General features: G+C 46.5%; 1 protein-coding gene across 1 annotated transcript in view; it reads right to left on the reverse strand.

The window, feature by feature from the left end:
* Window positions 1-21,812, reverse strand: part of LOC137522484 (histo-blood group ABO system transferase 2-like) — a 69,845-nt gene that overhangs the window by 18,293 nt on the left and 29,740 nt on the right. Inside the window, exon 3 of the mRNA XM_068242549.1 lies at window positions 15,487-15,546. Within this exon, the coding sequence (XP_068098650.1) occupies window positions 15,487-15,546 (60 nt within the window). The remainder of the gene's footprint in view (window positions 1-15,486; window positions 15,547-21,812) is intronic.

The following is a 21,812-nucleotide window of genomic DNA, read 5'->3' on the forward strand; positions in this document are numbered from 1 at the left end:
TTCTTTGAACGTCCAGCGTTACACTGTAACACAACGTGGGCACTGTGAACAGCCCATTGATTTTTCATTACTGTGAGTTGGGCTGCGTTACAGGCTGCTCTAATGTGCGCCTATAACGTCCCACTGTGAAAGCAGCCTAAAGGCACCCTGAGCAGCAATAAAAAAGAAAAAAAAAAAAAGTCCCTTCAACAGCAGCTAGACCACCAGTATGGTGCCTCATGGGTAGCAATGGACATAGTACCAGGGGTTTAGCATTGCAGAACCCACAGTCTTCTGCTGCCATTAAACTAACAAATGTTGATTCAGGTAATACCTATAACTCTAAATTTCCGAAAGCTTGCAAGAAAACTGTAAATTTCTTCTCCAGACGTGTCAGCTTGTTAATTGTACACAGTCTCAATAATCCAACGTGCATACATATGCATGGTGGAACAAGTTGACACATCATGACATTCCAGCGGTTCTGGAGGTGTGGCCTGCTTACAGGGACAACAAGGTAGGATTAGCATATTCAGCAGTGATGCAGTGATCAGCAGTGATGCATTGTGGGAGACATCATATGCTCACTCCAACTTGAATTATCGCAAATACCGGTACCTCCTGTTTTAAGAAGGCAACCCTTCATTTTCCATAGCATTTTAATAAGATTTTGGGTCCTTTGTAGGCCCTTACACACTCCCAATGAGCTTGCTGGGTAGTCTGCAATACTTTAGATACGATACAGAGCTGAATCAGAACTCAGTAGTGCCCAGTAGATGTCAGAGGGCCCAACTGCCACCTTCTCTGATCCCTCTCAGAACCATAAGAAGGCTACTACTTTTTCTAGGGCCCAATTTGATCTTAATCCATCTAACTCTAGGGCCCATACTCAAACTTTTCCCCTAGTTTTTCTTCCAGGAGATTCATTTTTTTCATGTTATCTATAAAATGACTTTTCAGCACCTAGCTAATTGAATGGAGTACTAAAAGACAGTTACAAAGTTCATTTCAAACCTACATTTTGAATATTTTATAGCTTGCCAGGGCTTTAAAGGTATTGGAATGTCAAAATGAACAGAATGTATTATTTTCTTTATGTAGCTTTCATGTGCTTTTTTTTACGGAATACCATTACATATTTACTACCTTAGAAAACCCTATCTGTGGTGCAGGTCTGGCAAAGCTGTCTGCTGAGCCTTTGACAACTGTGTGAAGGGCTATGTCTATGTGTGGGCCAGTGATGCCCCTCTTAGATTGCTGTCCTAAAGACTGGAATATCTGTCTGAAGGGATTATTATCACTCAATACTTGCTTCAAATGAGTGTTATAACACAAGACAGCCACATACTGCCCAACTTTTTAAGATGAGAAAGCGGGACACTTAAGCCACACCCCTAATCACACCCCAGACACAACCCTAGTCATGCATACCATAAAGATTTCATAGGAAAAATATGTTTTATAATTCAAACCAAACTGGTCCTTTCTAGCCTGGTTCATTTTACTTCAATTTTCGATTAACATTTGAAAATAAGAAATATATCCATTTTAAAGAATGGAAATCTTTTTTCAGAAGATAAATTCAGATATTTACATAGATCTGTGCAACAGTCCTGAAAGTAGGACAAATGAAGAAGAAAGAGGGACAGGGTTCCAAAAGAGGGACTGTCCCTCCAAAAGAGGGAAAGTTTGGAGCTATGGACAGTCAGAAAACTATTCTCTTCAAAAGTAGGTCAAGATGGTAAGCAGCACAGCTTTCGATTGATGGGTGTACTTCAGACACATGCACAAGGGGGGGGGGGGGGGGGCTCTGGGTGCTCAAGCACCAATTTTTTTTCTTTGGCAGCATATGTGGCCCTTCTCCCAGGACTTGTTCCTTATTAGTATTGTGTTTGGCCTCTTTCACACTATATGCGTGCCGTGCGCATTTTTTAATGGTGTGTGACATGCAAGAACACCAGAAGTGCATATACATCATTTCTGATGATGCACAACAATGGCAAATCGGATTGAATCAAATCCTGATTGGACATGTCGGATTTAATAGGATCGTAAATAGAATTGTAATCGAATCGCACAAAGAATCGTATCGTGTAGATAGGGCTTTACACTCTGGAACAGATTTCTTCACAATCCAGAAAGATGAGGAGAGCTAGGGAGAGGGATGGCAGAGCAGAGACAGAAGATCTGAAGAGGAGGAAGAAAATAGCCTGCAGAAATATGTAACTATGAAGCAGGCGCTGTGCTGTCACTGGCTGCCAGTTCTGCACAGCTCATCTAGGAGGTGGAAACAGTAGACATTGTCACTGGCAGCTTTTATAGAGGGGTCTGAGCATCTTTCTCAGAACTTTACCCATTACAGTACAAAACTTACAGCACATCTCACCACACCGTGCTGTAGCAGTGCTGATCACATTCTGTCCTTCCTTGCAGCACTGGTGAAACAACTACTCCCACCACACAGTACCTCCAGTTTAATGATGTCCTCCCCTGCTGCTTCTAACCAGGTGTCCTTTCAGGACAGTCAGACAAGCACAAGTAGGGAGGAAGACTGGTAAGAAGCTGTAGTGACCTACCATGTTTCCCCAAAAATAGAACCTCCCCCAAAAATAAGGCCTATCTTATATTTCAAGCAAGCTTGAAATATAAGACATGCCCCGAAAATAAGACCTAGCGGGCCACGTAATGTCCCCCCAACCCCTTTCACTCCCTCCCTCCCTCTGCAGAGTGGCGAGTGGAGCATTACAGTAGAGGAAACTCACCGGCTTCCGACGTGCCAGCATTAACATCTCTCCTCAGCAGCGTCCAGCTTCCTCTCCTTGACCACGGCGGCTCTCGTCATGTGAGGGAGGGAAAGGTTTTACTGAGCTGGGGCTGCCGTTCTGGACCACAAGGCAGCACATCAGGGAGGGAGGGAAGGGCTTTCCTGGGCTAGGGGCTGCCACTGGGGAACAAAATTGTAAGCCCTCCCTGAAAATAAGACTTGCCACATTATTTGGGGCTAAAATTAATATAAGAAAGTGTCTTATTTTGGGGAAAATACGGTATGCAGCATTCAGAGTGTTAAAATCTGGCTGCAGCTGGAAAGTCAGGTTAGAGGCCGCTCACTTTTTCATGATTGAACTAGGGCCCCTTTTATAATCACATGCTGAAGGCAGTAAAATATAATATATATATATATATATATATATATATATATATATATATATATATATATATATATAAATATATATATATATATATATATATATATATATACACACACACACACCATGCAGGAGGACTATTCCCATTCCAGGGGCGCAGGTATACGCCTCCCGGCACACTGCCGCGGTGTGCACTCTTGCTGTCTCCCGCGCACGTTCACGTCGCTGCCGTTTAGCAGGGAGATCAGTGTATCAGAACGCAGTTCCCATTCATTTATCCAACTCCCCTTGTCAGTGATCACCAGCATCAATGAGATGCCTGCGTCATTGTATCTAAGGAAGTAACACATCGCATTATTTCCTGTTCGTGTACTTATGGGACGCTAGTAGGAGATAATGTGCGAGGACATCTTGTAGCCAAATAGTAAAACTACACCTACACACATTCGGTTTAATAAAAAGACCCACCGTTACATTTAAAGTTAACAACTTCTTCCCTCCCACACACTCTGATAGTCTCTCTCCCCCCCTCCCCCCCCCCCCCCCCCCCAAACAAATATTGCAAAAAAAAAAAAAACATAAATAGTTACCGTAGGGACTGAGCTTTTAAAATATGTATGTCAAGAGGGTTACATAATTACATAGATAGTTTGGTTGAAAAAAAAAAAAAAGACATCCGTCCATCAAGTCCAACCAGAAAATAAAGTACAACTATAGCATGCACTCTCACATATACCTGTTAATCCAAACCTTACAAGGCCTGGGACAATTAGCCTTAAAAGGGAAAATTTCCTTCCCGACTCCAGATGGCAGTCAGATCAATCCCTGGATCAACTCTTCTATGAATTACCTAATAATTATAGCCGTGGATGCCCTTCAAGGGTACATCACTGTTAATTATTAAATTATGGGCTTGTAATTAGTGATGGATGCAAAACTGAAAAAAATGCACCTTTATTTACAAACTAGTAAAAAGGCCTGTCCGTTAAAAAACAGGCACTAGGTCACAGCCGCTACCCCCCGCAATGCGCGCACATACGTGTCCCGCTTGCATGGCAGTTGGAAAAAGCTGTTATTGCCCACAATGCAATGAGAACCTCTGTGAACCACACAAAGCAAACTGTCATATCCGGCCCGTGTCCTCACTGCCCTGGCTGCGCACATGCTTGCTGGGTACAAAAAAGCCAGGGACACACAACCATGCAGTTGATGACTCAGGGACACTTGCATTTTATTGTATAGGATAAAATATTAGCACCGTACATTGTACTAGGGAAATATTTTTAAAAAGTTGCAATAAGAGTTGTAATGGGACAAAAGAGCAAATAAAATGTGTTGCTTTTATCCGCAGTAAAACATTTTATTTTAAAACTCTAACGGCCAAAACGGAGAAGATGCATTTTTGCCTTTTTTTTCTCATTTCCATTAAAATACATTTAAAATTACAAGAATTCTTACCATAATGTACCACCCAAAGAAAGCCTAAAAACAAGATATAGATCATTTTGTTGTGATTAGTAGTGATTCAGTTAGGCGAAAGAAAGGTAGGCGTGCTGAAACGTGAAAATAACTCTGGTCCTAAAGGGGTACAACCCCTCCGTGGTCATGTGGTTAAATTTGAGCACCTCCCACTTAAGGGGGAACTCCAGTGAAAATAATGTCATAAAAAAAAGTGCTTCATTTTTATAATAAATTATGTATAAATGATTTAGTCGGTGTTTGCCCATTGTAAAATCTTTCCTCTCCCTGATTAACATTCTGACATTTATCACATAGTGACATTTATACTGCTGGCAGGTGATGTCAGTGGAAGGAGATGCTGCTTGCTTTTTTTGAAGTACTGCGCCTGCCCAGTCCGCTCCAGCTCACGTGGCAGTGATTGACAGCACCAATCGCGCAGGCGCAGTACAGAGCGACCTCCAGGTCGCTCTGACGTCACCGCCGGGGACCGGGTTGGAGCTCCGGCAAACGGCTGCGCGCAGAGATGCGGCGAGGGAGGTCCTGGGAGATTGGGGCTGGAGGAAGCCCCCGGTAAGTAGCTGTAACAACTTGTGAATCGGCGGCTGCTGACACGCAGGGGGTGTCTGCAGCCGCCTCCCTCCCTGGCTCTCAAGTGTTCTTTGTACCGTCGGCGTCTAGTACCCCAGGAACGGTCTTGTATGCGGCTCACAGGGGGTCTGTCTCGCGCGGAGACAGGACCTTTATGCTAACAGAAGGCACGTCAGCTGACCTGCCGGTCGGCTGACGTCAGGGATGACTCTCGCCGCTCGGATTGGTGGAAATCCGAGGTGGGAGTGGCTGAGAGTCTCCCTCTTCCTCATAAGCCTTCGTTTGCCATTCAGTCGGCGTCTGCTGTCGTGAATACTTACGTGTTAGCGCTCAGACCTTAGACTAGATCCAGGTGTTGAAACCAAGGAATTCACACCAAGACTAGGATTATTGTATATTATTGATTACCTGTGTTTGACTCTGGCTATACTCTGACTTGCTTTAGCTTACTGAATCTGTACTTCTGCCTATCTGCCTAAAGTTACTGAACCCCTTGCCTGATTACTGATTACTCTTCTGCCTTAAGATTTCTGTACTGATACTGTCTCTCTGTTGCCGAACTTAGCCTGTCTGACCATTCTACTCACCAGTGGGCCCTCACCACTGGTGAGGTGTGCTATTTAACCACCAGCCCTCTGGTGTGGTATCACTACTCCTCCTTTAGTGACTAAAAGTACCTTGCAAGCTCCTCTGGTAAGGTTTAGTGAAACTACAGTCACGACTTTTGCTATTACCTTTCCAGCCCCTCTGGAAAGGTCTGCTCTCCTTAGATTGTCACTTAACTGATAGTGCCTTACCAGCTCCTCTGGTAAGGCTTCGCCAAACTATCCAGTTATCTTCATTGCTAGTGTTCTCCAGCTCTTCTGGAGAGGTTTCTCCTGATTCCTTGTTGTTGTACTGTTTCTGTGGGTGCCTTCCCAGCCCCTCTGGAAAGGTCTATCCAAACTATACAGTCTCCAGTACTGATAGTACCTTACCAGCTCCTCTGGTAAGGTTCAACTAAACTATTGAGTTACGGTTGCACCAAGCACTACACACTTAGCATCCTTGTAGCTATACTGGTATTATTGGTGATTCTGCAGATCACCACATAATCAGGTATAGCGTCTGCATTATTGGTGATTCTGCAGATCACCATATAATCAGACATCTGAGTTGCTACACCCAACCGTTACAGTAGCGTTTATTTTATTTAAATTTGCCTTACAACTCCTTTAAAAACAAAAAAAAACAAATCTGGATCAGGGATGCTCGATTGTACTTTTTAAAATCTGAATAGGATTCGGATCCGGATATCCGAATCCGAACTTTTAGATATCCATGTTCACGTGGATATCCGAACGCATTATCCGCGGATATCCAACCTATTCGGATATCCGGATAGACAAACCGGAAGTGCCTTTTAAAATGCTCACCTCCTCCTTCCTTCTCTCTTTCTCTCTCTCTCTCTCTCTCTCTCTCTCTCCCTCTCTGTAACGATTGTGGAATCCTCTCCGTGATCAGCGCACAAGGCTTGCGCTGACACTGCGGAAATCATCCACAAGTGTATAATTTGAGGAAACCCAGCAGAAGGTGCAATGCACCTGTAGAGGGAAATTCCTGTCGGCAGGTGGAGCTGTGGAGTGCAGAGGAACAGCTCCTCTGCCCTACCACACACGCTAGACAGGAATTGTACGAAGGGAAGAAACGCAATCGCAAGAGAGGCGATTGAGAATGAGCACAGGGACAGATTGTATGGGTGTGCACCAAACTAGTCGCCAACCCGCGACAGTGCACACACCACAGCAGATATGAAGTAGGAACGCGATCGCGAGAGGTGCGATCGCCAGACATGACACGAGGCTACAGCAAGGCAGAACACGAGAGTAGTAAAGGCACAGCAAATCATACAATGAGGAGATACAGAAAATAACAAACGCTAGCTAAACGTGAACACTGCACTTATTCGCAACAGTGCACGCGTTTATGCGCGGTCTCCACGTGATAAGCACAATAGAGACAAGCACGCCTAACTAACCACCGACAGACAAACATGAAACAGAGAACGCGAGCGCTTGCTTAACGGTTACCTTACCGAGCCTCCAGCAAGCGTTCGTAGCAGACAAGACAGACACACGAAAACAGGAACAGGCGAGAGATAGGATCCACAGCACTAGCGAAAAAAGGCCAGTGCGATCCAGGGAGACAGAGAGATGGAGATCAGACGGATCCACAGCACTAGCGCTAGGCGAGTGCGATCCAGGCAAGACAGATAGAGGAGATAGCTGGTAGCAACCGCTGCTCCAGCTATACTCCAAGAACAAAGATCAGAACAACTTCCTGTCGACCACCGCAGGGACAGGACAATCGCAACAGACAAACAAAACAGATATGCAATCCTAACTGCACTAGGGAAACCTGCCTAGTGCAGTCCCAGGAATTACTCTAAGCTAATCTTCAAACAATGAGCAAGGCTGACACTCTCCGGAGTGTTTCACAGGAACTAACCCTTATGACCAGCAAAGGTCTGTGATATCACATGGTATATATAGAGCAAGCCTACAAGGGATGTGGCTAGGCAATTTGCATGACAAACGTATGCAAATTCTTCAGCAGCAGCAAGCTGAAAAACTGACAAAAGGTCTCTCTTCCAGAGACCTGCAGAATGCAGACCTGAACAATGGTCAAAAAGCTGCCTGCCTGCACAGGCAGCTGAGCAGATCATTACACTCTCTCTCTCTCTCATTTTGTCTTCCAGGGATTTGTAGGCTGTCAAAAGCAAGCTCACATACATTGGCCAGGAATTGAACCCAGGTCAACTGCTTGGAAGGCAGCTATGCTCACCACTATACCACCATTGGCCGGGAGTCGAACCCAGATCAACTAACATTACAGGCTGAAGCCAGCCATTTCACTCATCTCTTCAACTACAAGAAAGGCCCAGGAGTAGTCTTAGCTACCGTAATATCTATGTTACGGCAGGGCCCTTATTACACTTTCTCTTACAGGGCTATGGAAACAGTTTTGCCCATGCGATAAAGCGAGGTGCAAAAATGAAATCATGCCTAGCAGAGGATGGTTTCAATCCATCAACCTCTGGGTTATGGGCCCAGCACAATTCCGCTGCGCCACTCTGCAGTCTGCTTACATTTGTATACAATATTCAAGTTTAAGAAGGGTACATTAGTTCCCTTCACAAAACACAAAAGGCAAGCCATCCCTAGGTGGCTTGAACTACCAACCTTTCGGTTAACAGCCAAATGTGCTAACTGATTGTGCCACAGAGACTGTGTATGCAATTGCTGCTAAATGATTTTATGGGGATGTACGTGTGTCTTTTGGAAGGAGGAAGCAAGTCTGCTCCAAGACGTTTAACACCACGTTTTCCTACAACAAAGCATTCACTGTGTGGCAGCAGAGTGGTGCAGCGGAAGTGTGCTGGGCCCATAACCCAGAGGTTGATGGCTTGAAACCATCCTCTGCTTGGCATGATTTCATTTTTGCACCTCGCTTTATCGCATGGGCAAAACAGTTTCCATAGCTCTGTAAGAGAAAGTGTAATAAGGGCTCTGCCGTAACATAGATATTACGGTAGCTAAGACTACTCCTGGGCCTTTCTTATAGTTGAAGAGATGAGTAAACTGTGACACCACACTTAAAAAAATAAGTACATAAATAATGCAAACAGCTAAGCTTTCCCATATTGGAGCATTGGATTTGGTAAAGTCTTAAAGGGAAGGTTCAGGAAGTGGGAAAAAAAATAAAAATAAAAATCCATATCCACTTACCTGGGGCTTCCTCCAGCCCGTGGCAGGCAGGAGGTGCCCTCGCCGCTGCTCCGGAGGCTCCCGGTCGTCTCCAGTGGCCAGGTCGGGCTCTTCTGCGCTCCAATCTGCGCCTCACGGGGCGCGCTGACGTCATTGGACGTCCTCCGGGCTGTACTGCGCAGGTCGGCCACCGCAGACCACCGGGAGCCTGCGGAGTGGCGGTGAGGGCACCTCCTGCCTGCCACGGGCTGGAGGAAGCCCCAGGTAAGTGGATATGGATTTTATTTTTTTTCCCACTCCCTGAACCTTCCCTTTAAGCCAATGTGCTGTAAGCCACAAGTAAGCTTTAGGTTAGCAGGAAGGGTTGCATGGCCACCTAGCTTTTCATCCTTCCCACCCTTGCCCTGGAATGTTCCAGACTTCAAATTGCTGTCCTTTGCTGTGTGTGTTACACCAGCATCATCCAGGGGGGGCACATGATCTTTCTGATTCTGAAGTCTTGAATTGAAGCCTGTAAGCAATTTCACCATGTGTCCCACTCAGGGGCGTAGCAATAGCCATAGCAACCATAGCTTTATTCAATGCTGGAGGGGAGCGCAGAGGGGAGAGCCCGAGGTGAGGGAGGGGGGGCCTCCCTGCCACCAAGCTCTCCCCTCATGCTGCCACCCCTCCAGCACCCCAAAAAACGGCCCTGAGCGCGCCCTGGGGATGGGGGGCCTAACCTAACCTGGGGGATGCCGCCTGTCACTCAAAACCTAACTGGGGGTCCCTGTCACTCAACCTAACCTGGGGGGCGCCTGTCATTCACAACCTAACCATGGGGCCCCTGTCACTCGCTATCTAACTGGGGGGCGCCTGTCACTCACTACCTAACCTGGGGGTCCCTGTCACTCACTACCTAACCTGGGGGGAGCCTGTCACTCACTACATAACCTGGGGGGCCCCTGTCACAACCTAACCTGGGGGCGCCTGTCACTCACAACCTAAACTGGGGGCTCCTGTCACTACATACACTGGGGGGGGATCCCTGTCACTACCTGAACTGGGGGGCACCTGTCACTACTTACACTTGGGGGCTCCTGTCACTACCTGAACTGGGGGACTCCTGTCACTGCCTGAACTGGGGGGACTCCTGTCACTGCCTGAACTGGGGGGACTCCTGTCACTGCCTGAACTGGGGGGACTCCTGTCACTGCCTGAACTGGGGGGACTCCTGTCACTGCCTGAACTGGGGGGACTCCTGTCACTGCCTGAACTGGGGGGACTCCTGTCACTGCCTGAACTGGGGGGACTCCTGTCACTACCTAAACTGGGGGGCTCCTGTCACTACCTTAACTGGGGGGCTCCTGCCACTACCTTAACTGGGGGGCTCCTGTCACTACCTTAACTGTGGGGCTCCTGTCACTACCTAAACTGGGGGACTGCTGGCACTACCTAAACTGGGGGACTGCTGGCACTGCCTTAACTAGGGGGCACCTGTCACTACCTAAACTATCCAGGCCAGCCAGCCCAGCATCACCACCAGCCAAAACAGACAAATGATAAGCGCTCAAGGATGCACCTGAATTGTGAGCCATCAGCGGCAATGCAGAGCCCCCTAGGGCTGAATACATGCCTCTAATGCAAAACAAATGCAAAATTATGTGCTAACTCTAATCTAAAAATTTTAGAGTGAATTTAAAACAGTGAAGGCAGCTAGCCACTAGTATACTTACATTTAATTTTGCACAGTGGGAGACATGGCAGCGCTTTCAAACAACCTCATACCTGAATGGTTTAACTGCAATGGTGAGCAGAGCTCCAGAAACTGGACTAAATTACACACCCAGCATACACTGCAGGCAAAGAGAGGGAGGGGGAATTAGTGATTAAGCTGCATCAGTGGGCAGAGCTCCAGAAACTGGACTATATTACACACCCTGCATCACTATAGACCAAGGGGGGGGGGGGGTGTTAGCTTCAGTGATAATTAGTGCACAAATTATGACCTAATAGACTTCCCCACGGCGGTGACGTACCCCCTTGGGGAAGACCTACCTCTAACCTAGCAATAAAAACATAATTCCTCGTGCTGCTATTCATAAATGGTATACACATTTCATAAGACAAGCAAAACAGACAAATGATAAGCGCTCAAGGATGCACCTGAATTGTGAGCCATCAGCGGCAATGCAGAGCCCCCTAGGGCTGAATACATGCCTCTAATGCAAAACAGATGCAAAATTATGTGCTAACTCTAATCTAAAAATTTTAGAGTGAATTTAAAACAGTGAAGGCAGCTAGCCACTAGTATACTTACATTTAATTTTGCACAGTGGGAGACATGGCAGCGCTTTCAAACAACCTCATAGTATGAGGTTGTTTGAAAGCGCTGCCATGTCTCCCACTGTGCAAAATTAAATGTAAGTATACTAGTGGCTAGCTGCCTTCACTGTTTTAAATTCACTCTAAAATTTTTAGATTAGAGTTAGCACATAATTTTGCATCTGTTTTGCATTAGAGGCATGTATTCAGCCCTAGGGGGCTCTGCATTGCCGCTGATGGCTCACAATTCAGGTGCATCCTTGAGCGCTTATCATTTGTCTGTTTTGCTTGTCTTATGAAATGTGTATACCATTTATGAATAGCAGCACGAGGAATTATGTTTTTATTGCTAGGTTAGAGGTAGGTCTTCCCCAAGGGGGTACGTCACCGCAGTGGGGAAGTCTATTAGGTCATAATTTGTGCACTAATTATCACTGAAGCTAACACCCCCCCCCCCCCCCCCCCTTGGTCTATAGTGATGCAGGGTGTGTAATATAGTCCAGTTTCTGGAGCTCTGCCCACTGATGCAGCTTAATCACTAATTCCCCCTCCCTCTCTTTGCCTGCAGTGTATGCTGGGTGTGTAATTTAGTCCAGTTTCTGGAGCTCTGCTCACCATTGCAGTTAAACCATTCAGGTATGAGGTTGTTTGAAAGCGCTGCCATGTCTCCCACTGTGCAAAATCAACACCAGCCAACCAGCCCAGAATCACCATCAAAAAGGCCACTGCATCACCACCAGTCAGGCCAGCATTTACTTCAACCAGCCAAGCACAGCCCAGCATCACCGCCAGCCCGGCCACAGCATCACCGCCAACCCAGCCACAGCATCGGCCACAGCATCACTGCCAGCCAACCCGGCCACAGCATCACCGCCAGCCAGGGCACACATCACTGCCAGCCAGGCCACACATCACCGCCAGCCAGGCCACAGCATCACCGCCAGCCAGGCCACAGCATCACCGCCAGCCAGGCCACAGCATCACCGCCAGGCCTTTCAGCCTGCACACCATCCCCAATCCAGCCAAAAACAGTATTGCCAGGCACAGCAGCCAGTACAGGATAATTCAGAAGCCAGGTGAGAGGTGTCTACTATATTAAGGGGGCTTTCTGCCTATTTATGTGAAATGCTGTCTATGTGCCTCATGACTGCTGAATTTGTCTTGTTGGGGGCCTCATTTATTGCTGAATTTGTCTTGTTGGGGGCCTCATTTGTTGGGGGCCTCATGATTGCTGAATTTGTCTTGTTGGGGCCCTCACGATTGCTGAATTTGTCTTGTTGGGGGCCTCATGATTGTTGAATTTTTCATTTTGGGGGCCTCATGATTGCTGAATTTGTCTTGATAGGGGGCCTCATGATTGCTGAATTTGTCTTGATAGGGGGCCTCATGATTGCTGAATTTGTCTTGTTGGGGGTCACATGATTGCTAACTGCGAGACTATGGGAAAAGCTGAATCATCATCATATGAGCCAATAGCATTAAACCTACTTTTTTTAGCTTTTTAAAACAGAAAATAAAACTGGGAGGTTCTAAAAAAATGAATATATTTTTCAAGAGTAGGATGGATGAAATTGTTTATCTTCACAGTTTATTTTCAACTTGGATTTTCCATAATGTTCATGTATGAGTTAAAACAAGGGGGCCTAGTGATTTCTAGTTACTCCCCTGACTACTACCTAAACTGGGGACACCTGTAGACCTGTCTACTTATACTGTACTTGGAGGGGTGTGGGAATGTTGGGGTGGAGGGTCCTGGAGGAATGTTTGGGTGGGAGGTTTGAGGTCTGTGGCGTTGGAAGGTCGTGTGTGTGTGTGTGTGTGTGTGTGTGTGTGTGTGTGTGTGTGTGTGTGTGTGTGTGTGTTTGGGGGCCATAACATTTTTTTGCTATGGGGCCCAGTCATTTCTAGCTATGCCCCTGCTCCCACTGCTTTCATCTAGCAAATTAGGCAAAAAAAGCAAGCTCATTTTTCTCTTGGGGATATCACAATGGTACATGCTAGACTGGCTTCACTGGCAATGGTGCCCAAAGTAATTCAATGAAAACCATGTTCTGCCTGCAGGAAACTGAGCGATTTTTCAGCAGAAAAAAAAAAAAAATCACTGAACACTGTGGCGATTTTTCTGCAATCGCGTTTAGCGCTTCTATAGCACTGAAACGCGATCGCTGGGAAATTGTCTGAAATGATGCAGGCGACACATTTGCGTTTTACGATTTTGGGCGATTTGTGGCAATTAGCGCAATTCGCCCAAGTACGTACGGGCCCATAGGGTTTTATTACACTAGCACTTTTTAAAAGTGCTAGCGTTTGAGTGTTTGCTGAAATCGCGGAAAAACGCTCTAGTGTGAATGGGCCCTAAGCGTCAGTTTTTGCTTTTTTAGCACCACCAGAGAACCCCTTTAAGGTTCATTGGCCTCTCAATGCACTGTCCTGCAATTGTACTCTACCCTTAGAAGAAAAACAGAGAATGATTGTCTTTGCACCCTAGTGCCCCCCAGGTCACCCCTGGGATGACTCCAGCCAGTGAATGAAAGAACAGTACACTTCAAGTCCAAGAATCAGAAAAAAGTTCAGGGAAGGCACCAGACAAGAGTAAATGGTATCCAGGCTAGAAATCAGGGAAGGTGGCAGGCAAGAGTAAACAATATTCAGGCCAAGAGTCAGGACAAGCAGCAGACAGGCATACATCGGGATCAAAGCCAAGGATCGGCAGCAGACAATGGAGTCGAGTTCAGAAGCAGGAGTCAAATCAGAGGAAAGAGATTAAGAATAGTCAGGCAGGCAGTCAGGTCACAACAGGACAGGAGTGAGGATTGGTCACAAGCAAGGAACACAGGAACCAAAAGTAGCTGTCAAAGCAACAGCACCAGAAACAAGGGGAGCATTGGCCTTTTATACTCTTCCTAATGCAGTTTGGCACTATCTTCTGGACACCGCACAGGCGCAAATGCCAAACTTTGAGCATGCAAGCGCAAAGTCCTAAGCTGGACCTCACAAGCATGCAAACTCCCCCAGACACAGTGTTTAACCTGCTGGGTCACGCATACAAAACAGGAAGGACGCCCGTGCCGGAGCAAAGAAGCTTGACTGTGGGGATGGTGTTCTTTGAGTTATACTCATATTTTTCTTCCTCCAAACATGGCTGTTCAAGTTGATTCCAAAGACCTCTATTTTGGTATCATCTGACCACAGCACTTTTTTTCAAGCTTTCTCCAAATTACTTTTCACTGGCAAACTAAGAAAGACCTTTGCATGTGCCTCCTTGGGCAGGGAGACTTTCTGGGTGCTGCAAGATTTCAGTCCAATTTGGTGTAGTGCATTACCGATGGGGTTGTTAGTGACTGTGGTTCCAATTGCTTTACATCATTAACAAGCTCCTGAGTACCAATTTCTCATCATTCACATGATCATCCACACCCCATGAGGCTAGGACCCATTCAACCCTCGATGGGGCCCCAGGGCAAAGGTAACCTACCCCTCCAGCTGATACTCGCTTTCCCATGAGAATTCTTTTCTTTTTTGCAATGTTAGTGGGTGTGGCTATGTCTAGTTCTTTTCTTGTCTGCCAGTAGTAAAGATGATTACATGCAGGTTCATTGTGGATCAAACAACATGAACAAATTTCAAGGGGAAGATGCAAGCCCGACGAAGGCTGCAAGGCCGAAAGCTTGCTTATTCTTGTTCATTTTTAGTTAGCCAATAAATGGTGGTATCCTGATTTAAAACTTCTTGCTAATTTCTTGATCTCTACTATTTTTTTTTTACGTCTCAATTTGCAATGTATTGACTTATTTTTCCCCCTTTTTGCTAAGGTTCCTCTTTAAGTGGCTACTGCCTAAATTTTAAGACAACCCTATCTGCACCCTAAAGCACTGATCGAAGTGCACAGTATGACACCGGTTTTAACCAAGGATGTGATGTCCAGGAAACTGATTGCCCAACCAAATAAATACATTGTTAAAGCTTGTGATCAGGGGAAAACAGAACATGAGATTTACTTTTTGTTTGAAATTCAGGTAGATGAAAGGCCACATTTTGTCAGGGCTGTGAAGTCGGAGCAATTTTGGGTACCTGAAGCCGGAGGTTTCAATAAACTGAGGAATCGGAGTTGGATGATTTTTGTACCAACTCCACAGCTCTGCATTTTGTAAGGCGACAAGACCAATAGGCCATAGCCAGTCTGCTATGTCGCAGTGTGCCCTTTTGCACCTGGGGTACTGCTTTAGCAATGTCACACAGTAGAACATAATTTTTGGACTAACCTGACAAACCTGTAACTGTCAGTAGCCCAGGGTAACACAGGGGAAAGCACATCCTCCCATCTGGAAGAAAAAAAAAAAAAAAAGAGATGAGAATGTAGTGTTATCTTTCCATACAGAAGTCCAGAGACATCTCAGATACTTATACGAATAGTTGAAACAAAGCAATCTTGTTTATTGCATTTTCATGTTTTTTTAGCAAAACTTTGGATCGTTATTGCAAAAAAATAAAAAATAAATTTACCCTTAAAGCGGATCCAAGATGAAAAACTAAATATAACAAGTGACTTGTCTATATATCTTATCTAAAGTTTAGATAGTTTACACAGCAAATCTATCTTCAAACAGCTTCAACAGTATATTAATATTTTTCCCTGTGATACAATGGGAGCAGACATGTTTTCTGCTTGTCACTATTACACAATTACACACACAGGCAAGCTTATCTGTATCTAGGCATGCTAATCTGCATATTCTGTGAAAACTCCACTCTTATCTCCTCCATTACACAGGCAACTGATCTGTATCTGCACTGCAGCTCTCAGATTGTGAAAACTCTGCCTCTGAAATCTATAGCTAGTAACACCTTTTTCACCTGCCCAGACTGAAATCCCACAATCCCTTGCAAGCGCCAAGCAGGGCCGGCCCTAGACTTTTTGCCGCCTGAGGCAAAATTAGAAAAAATCACCACGGCTGGGGGGGGGGGCGCCGAGCTGGAGAGGTAGCGGGCAGAAAGTGGGCCTAGCGGCGGCAACGGGCGGAGGAATCACTCACCTCTTCCACGTTCCATCGCGTGCTACACTGACGTCACTTCCTGCAACGCCGCCCACTGCATTGTAAGTGGACGCCCTTGCAGGAAGTGACGTCAGTGGAGCGCACGATGGAACACGGAAGAGGTGAGTGATTCCCCCGCCTGTTGCCTCTTCATCATAGGCAGGCTTGTACTTAACGCTGGAGGGGAGCGCAGATCGGGGGACCCAGGCGAGGGAGGGGGGGTCTGACCCCCCTCCCCGCCACTAGGCCCAATACCCCCTTTCTGCCCGCTACCCCTCCAGCTCGGCGGGCGGCCCCCAGCGCATGGACAGGCGGGTGCCTCCCCCCCAGATCTGCCACCTGAGGCAAATGTTTCACCCCGCCTCATGAGCGGGCCGGCCCTGGCGCCAAGGCACTCTGGAGAAGCTGTGGGTGTGGCTGGTTTAGTTTATAGGAAATTAGAGTATTAAAACAAAACAAAACAAGTATTTGGCTTGAGGAATGCCCTATAAACTATATGTAAGGAACACAATTATGCAAGGAGTAAAAGTTCATCTCGGATCCACTTTAAATGGAAATAAATTGATGAGTAATAACTTTATTTTTTTCTTTTTAGGAAAGAGCCAAACCTGCAAAGATACCATCTAAACTCAATAGATTTCTGGGCACCAAATTAAAGGTGTCCATATGCAGATTTGTTTCATCCACTGGGAATCTATTCCTCAAAATGTCAAATCAATCGATTTTGGGGATAGGTTGAAAAGGGCGACTGAGCTGCCTGTATGAAAAGGGTGCCTCCATAGACATCAATGTTATTTCTGCAAAGATCATCTACAAGGTGGTGAAAAGGGCGCCCGAGTTTTGATATAGGCTACAAGCGGGTGCCCCTTGGTAGCCCATATTTTATTTGGCTACTTTCGGCTACAGTAGGGCACCCCTTTATAGCCCATAATTTTTATTTGGCTACAAGGTTTTCAGCTACAAAAGGGCGCCCCTTTGTAGACCATATTTTTTTCGGCTACAAGGTTTTCGGCTACAGTAGGGTGCCTTACTGTAGCCCATATTTTTATTCAGCTACAAGGTTTTTTATTCTGCTACAAAAGGGCACCCTTTTATAGCCAAGATTTTTGATTTGAGGGTGCAGGGGGGTTAGAATTAAGCATCACAAGCAAGGGGGGGGGGTGTCTTGGGGTTAGGCACCACCAGGTGAGTCTTAGGGTTAGGCACCACCAGGGGGGGGTTAGGGTTCTGTGTGAGAGTAAGGAGAAGTTAGGTCATAGTAATCACCAGGGGCTGTCTTAGGGTTAGGCACCACCTGGGAGGGATTAGGGTTAGGCACCACCTGGGGGGGTCTTAGGGCCTGATTCACAAAACGGTGCTAACGTTTTTCTCACAAAAAAACTTATCGAGGGCAAAAATTCGCATTTGTGCGTGAACATGAATTTTTCACGCTAATAACGCGCGAAAAATTCGCGCAAACGTGAATTTCTGCATGTGATAACCGTTGTCACGTGAAATTTCGTGCAAAGCACTTTTCACAGCGTACTAACAGTCAGCACCACGGCCGGCCTTTGACCTGAGCGACCGAAGCGATCGCTCAGGGCGCCGGGCCGCCGTCCTCCAGGGGGGGGTGCCGCGCCACTCTCCTGCCGCCCTGGCCGCATATTGTAATTTTTTTTCTTACTTGCGGCGGCCGGCGGCTGCGTGCTCCAGCTGGATTGCACGCACGGTCTGTCTCCCTCTGGCTCCGCCCCCTGGTGCCGCTGGGGGTGATGGGGGCAAAGACCAGCAACTGCTGGGGCCTCTTGGAGGCATTGTGAGAGTCTCCGCCCCGCGCCGGCCCCGTCATGATAGGAGGATGGAAGCGCGCGGTGTGCCAGTGCCAGCCACCCTGCCCTGACCTGGCTGTGACAGTGAGTGTGACTGTCCTCGAGACCTGGGCTGTCCATCTCCCCATGACCACCAGTAAAAGTAAGGCTCCGCTCCCCAGGACCCCAATATATGCTTTTGTGGTGTTACAGACTAAGCCTATATACTGTGTGTATATATATATATATATATATATACAGGGGCGTAGCAATAGGGGTTGCAGAGGTTGCGACCGCATCGGGGCCCTTGGGACAAAGGGGCCCCGAAGGGCCCTCCCTCAACTACAGTATTACCCCTCTCTTGGTCCTGTGCTCATAATAATCACTTCTATAGATACTTTGAATAGTGATAATCATTAACAAACTCCTCTCCATCCCCTTCTTGCACCTCTGACACTGTAGTTGCCATTGGCAGGTTTTGGTGCGTCGTATCAATTGTTATGTATAGGGTGCTTGGGGGGCCCCATTGTACAATTTGCATCGGGGCCTACAGCTCCTTAGCTACGCCACTGTATATATATATATATATATATATATATATATATATATATATATATATATATATATATATATATATATATATATATATATATATATATATTACACTAAGTGGGGGTCTGCCTGTATACATACACACTAAAGGGGGGATCTGCCTACAAGACTAGTAGCCTATGTTACCTAAGGGGGGGGGGGGATCTGCCTATAATAGGCAGATCCCCCCCTTAGTGTATATATGCTACTAGTCTTGTATATGTAGGCAGATCCCCCCTTTAGTATATATATATATATATATATATATTAGGCAGATCCCCCTTAGTATATATTATATATACACTATTTGTTTAAGTATTTATATGCCGCTGACATATTACGCAGCGCTGTGCAGAGTATATATTGTCTTGTCACTAACTGTCCCTCAGAGGGGCTCACAATATAGTCCCTAGAATAGTCATATGTGTATGTATATTTTCCATGTATCATAGTCTAGGGACAATCTTTTAGGGAGAAGCCAGTTAACTTATCTGTATGTTTGTGGGAGGAAACCGGAGTGCCCGAAGAAAACCCACACAGACACGGGGAGATCATACAAACTCCTTGCAGATAGCGTCCTGGCCGGGATTCGAACCAGGGACCATGTGCTGCAAGGCGAGAGAGCTAACCACTACGCCACCCTGCTGCCCATACACTAAGGGGGGATCTGCCTAATATATATGCACTAAAGGTGGGATTTGCCTACAAGACTAGTAGCCTATATACACTAAGGGGGGGATCTGCCTATAATAGATAGATCCCCCTTCGTGTATATAGGCTACTAGTCTTGTATATGTAGGCAGATCCCCCATTTAGTGTATATATAGGCAGATCCCCCCCCTTAGTGTATATATCTTCCTATATATACACTAAAGGGGGGGATCTGCCTATATATACACTAAAGGGGGATCTGCCTACATGTACAAGACTAGCAGCCTATATACACTTAGGGCCCTTTTACACTTAATCAGTTGCTCTCAGTTAAAACGGAAAGAAAACTGGTTTTCAAAGTAAGTCTCATGTGTTCCTATGGCTCCTTTCACACTTAACACGTTTTAACTGAAATCTTCTTACCAATGCACTGCTATGGAAAAAACGCGTACTAACGCACACTAACGCATAACAACTGATTAAGTGTAAAGGGGGCCTAAGGGGGGCATCTGCCTATAATAGGCAGATCCCCCTTAGTGTATATAGGCTGCTAGTCTTGTTTATGTAGACAGATCCCCCTTTAGTATATATAGGCAGCCTATATATACTAAAGGGGGGGATCTGCCTACATATATAAGACTAGTAGCCTATATACACTAAGGGGGGGGGATCTGCCTATATGATACTAAAGGGGGGGATCTACCTACATACAAAAAAGTGGGGGGGGGAATCTGTTTTGACTGTCTATATACACTAAAGGGCGTATCTGCTGCCTATATACAGTTAGGCGTGTGTGTGCGTGTGTGTGTGCGTGCGTGCGTGCCTGCGAAGAGGATGAATGGGGGGGCACCAAAATCTGGTTACGCTCAGGGCGCTGTGAAACCTAAGGCCGGCCCTGGTCAGCACTGTTTTGTGAATCAAGCCCTAAGGGTTAGGCACCACCTGGGGGGGGTCTTCGGGTTAGGCACCACCTGGGGGATCTTCGGGTTAGGCACCACCAGGGAGGGCTTAGGGTTAGGCACCACCAGGGAGGGCTTAGGGTTAGGCACCACCAGGGAGGGCTTAGGGTTAGGCACCACCAGGGAGGGCTTAGGGTTAGGCACCACCAGGGAGGGCTTAGGGTTAGGCACCACCAGGGAGGGCTTAGGGTTAGGCACCACCAGGGAGGGCTTAGGGTTAGGCACCACCAGGGGAGTGTTCTGTGCGAGTAGGGAGAAGTTAGGTCATAGTAATCACTTTTCTCAGCTATATCTAGAGCCCTTTTATAGCCCAACAAATTTTGCCTATAACAGCATCCTTTTTATAAACTAAAACTAGCTTTTTCGGCTACACCAGGCACCCTTTGCAGCCGAAGTTGGCATATATGGGCTACAACAGGCGCCCTTTTTATCCAGGCGCCCTTTTCAAATAGACGCCGATTTTGACCAAAAATCAATTGAAAGTATTGATCACACAGGAGGTAAAATGTAGGTCCTTTGGGGGTGGGGCAAGAGCATGGGTAGATCGATGGGCCATAGCATTGCACTGCTACGAACACTGCAATGCTGAGGTTTGATCGATCCCCTGCTGAAATCTATAAGAAATTGATTTGAAGTGTGTGGCAGGAATTAATTACCTCTGAATCGATTCTTTTCAATCAATTGCTTTGAACATTGTCAAAGCAATTGTCAATTCTTATGGCAGTCAGCCTTGCGACACCACCCCCTAGTGTACATGTACCCCCCCCCCCCCCTTGCCCCTGCTTTAATAACTTGCCTGTCACGGCATCCACCAGTCTGTCAGGACTTCGCATCCAGGTTTGTGCCCCATGTGGTTTAATGCCCCACATGGCTACCATGTGGGGCACAAACCTAGTAGAGAAGTCTGGATACAGCGGCGGATGGCGGAACAGGTAAAGCATCAATGCAGGGACACCGGAGGGAAAGGGAGCTTACATGTGCACTAGTAGACAGTGGCTGGGGATTCTGTCACTCTCGTAGTTCGATTTTTGCACGCCATTACAGCCATGCACCCGGTCGAGCATGTTGGCCAAACATCTTGCAGCATGTCCAATTAATACATTAAACCAAATTTGTGAGGGTGAGGAGTTACCGTATATACCATCTTGCAATTACATAAGCTTGTAGGCTTGTAAGCATGTAGGCATTTCAAACGACCCACAGATTCTTAAAAATCCACTGCCAAGCTAGAGAATCCAGAGCAGTTTCGTCCCATTTTTAACAAAAGGAGGGAAGCAACAGATCTCTTTCCAATCAGATTCGATCAGAGATAGATAAAGCAGAGGGACAACAAGAGCCCCAATAGTGTAATTCGTCTTGGGGACAACAAAATAAATGAGAAGTTAAAATTATACTCACAAACCAGGGTTACCAATAGGCAACCACTGTATAGGCAGGTGGGGAGAACAATCCTGACCCCACTCAGGAATAAAAAGTCGCTCTCTGTAGACAGGAAAATAGGGTAACAACCCTCCACCCAGGGTGGACTCAATGTAGTGTACAAGATACAGAGGCGCCAAAAGAATAA

Source organism: Hyperolius riggenbachi, chromosome 6 (assembly GCF_040937935.1).
Source record: "Hyperolius riggenbachi isolate aHypRig1 chromosome 6, aHypRig1.pri, whole genome shotgun sequence".
NCBI lineage: Eukaryota > Metazoa > Chordata > Amphibia > Anura > Hyperoliidae > Hyperolius > Hyperolius riggenbachi.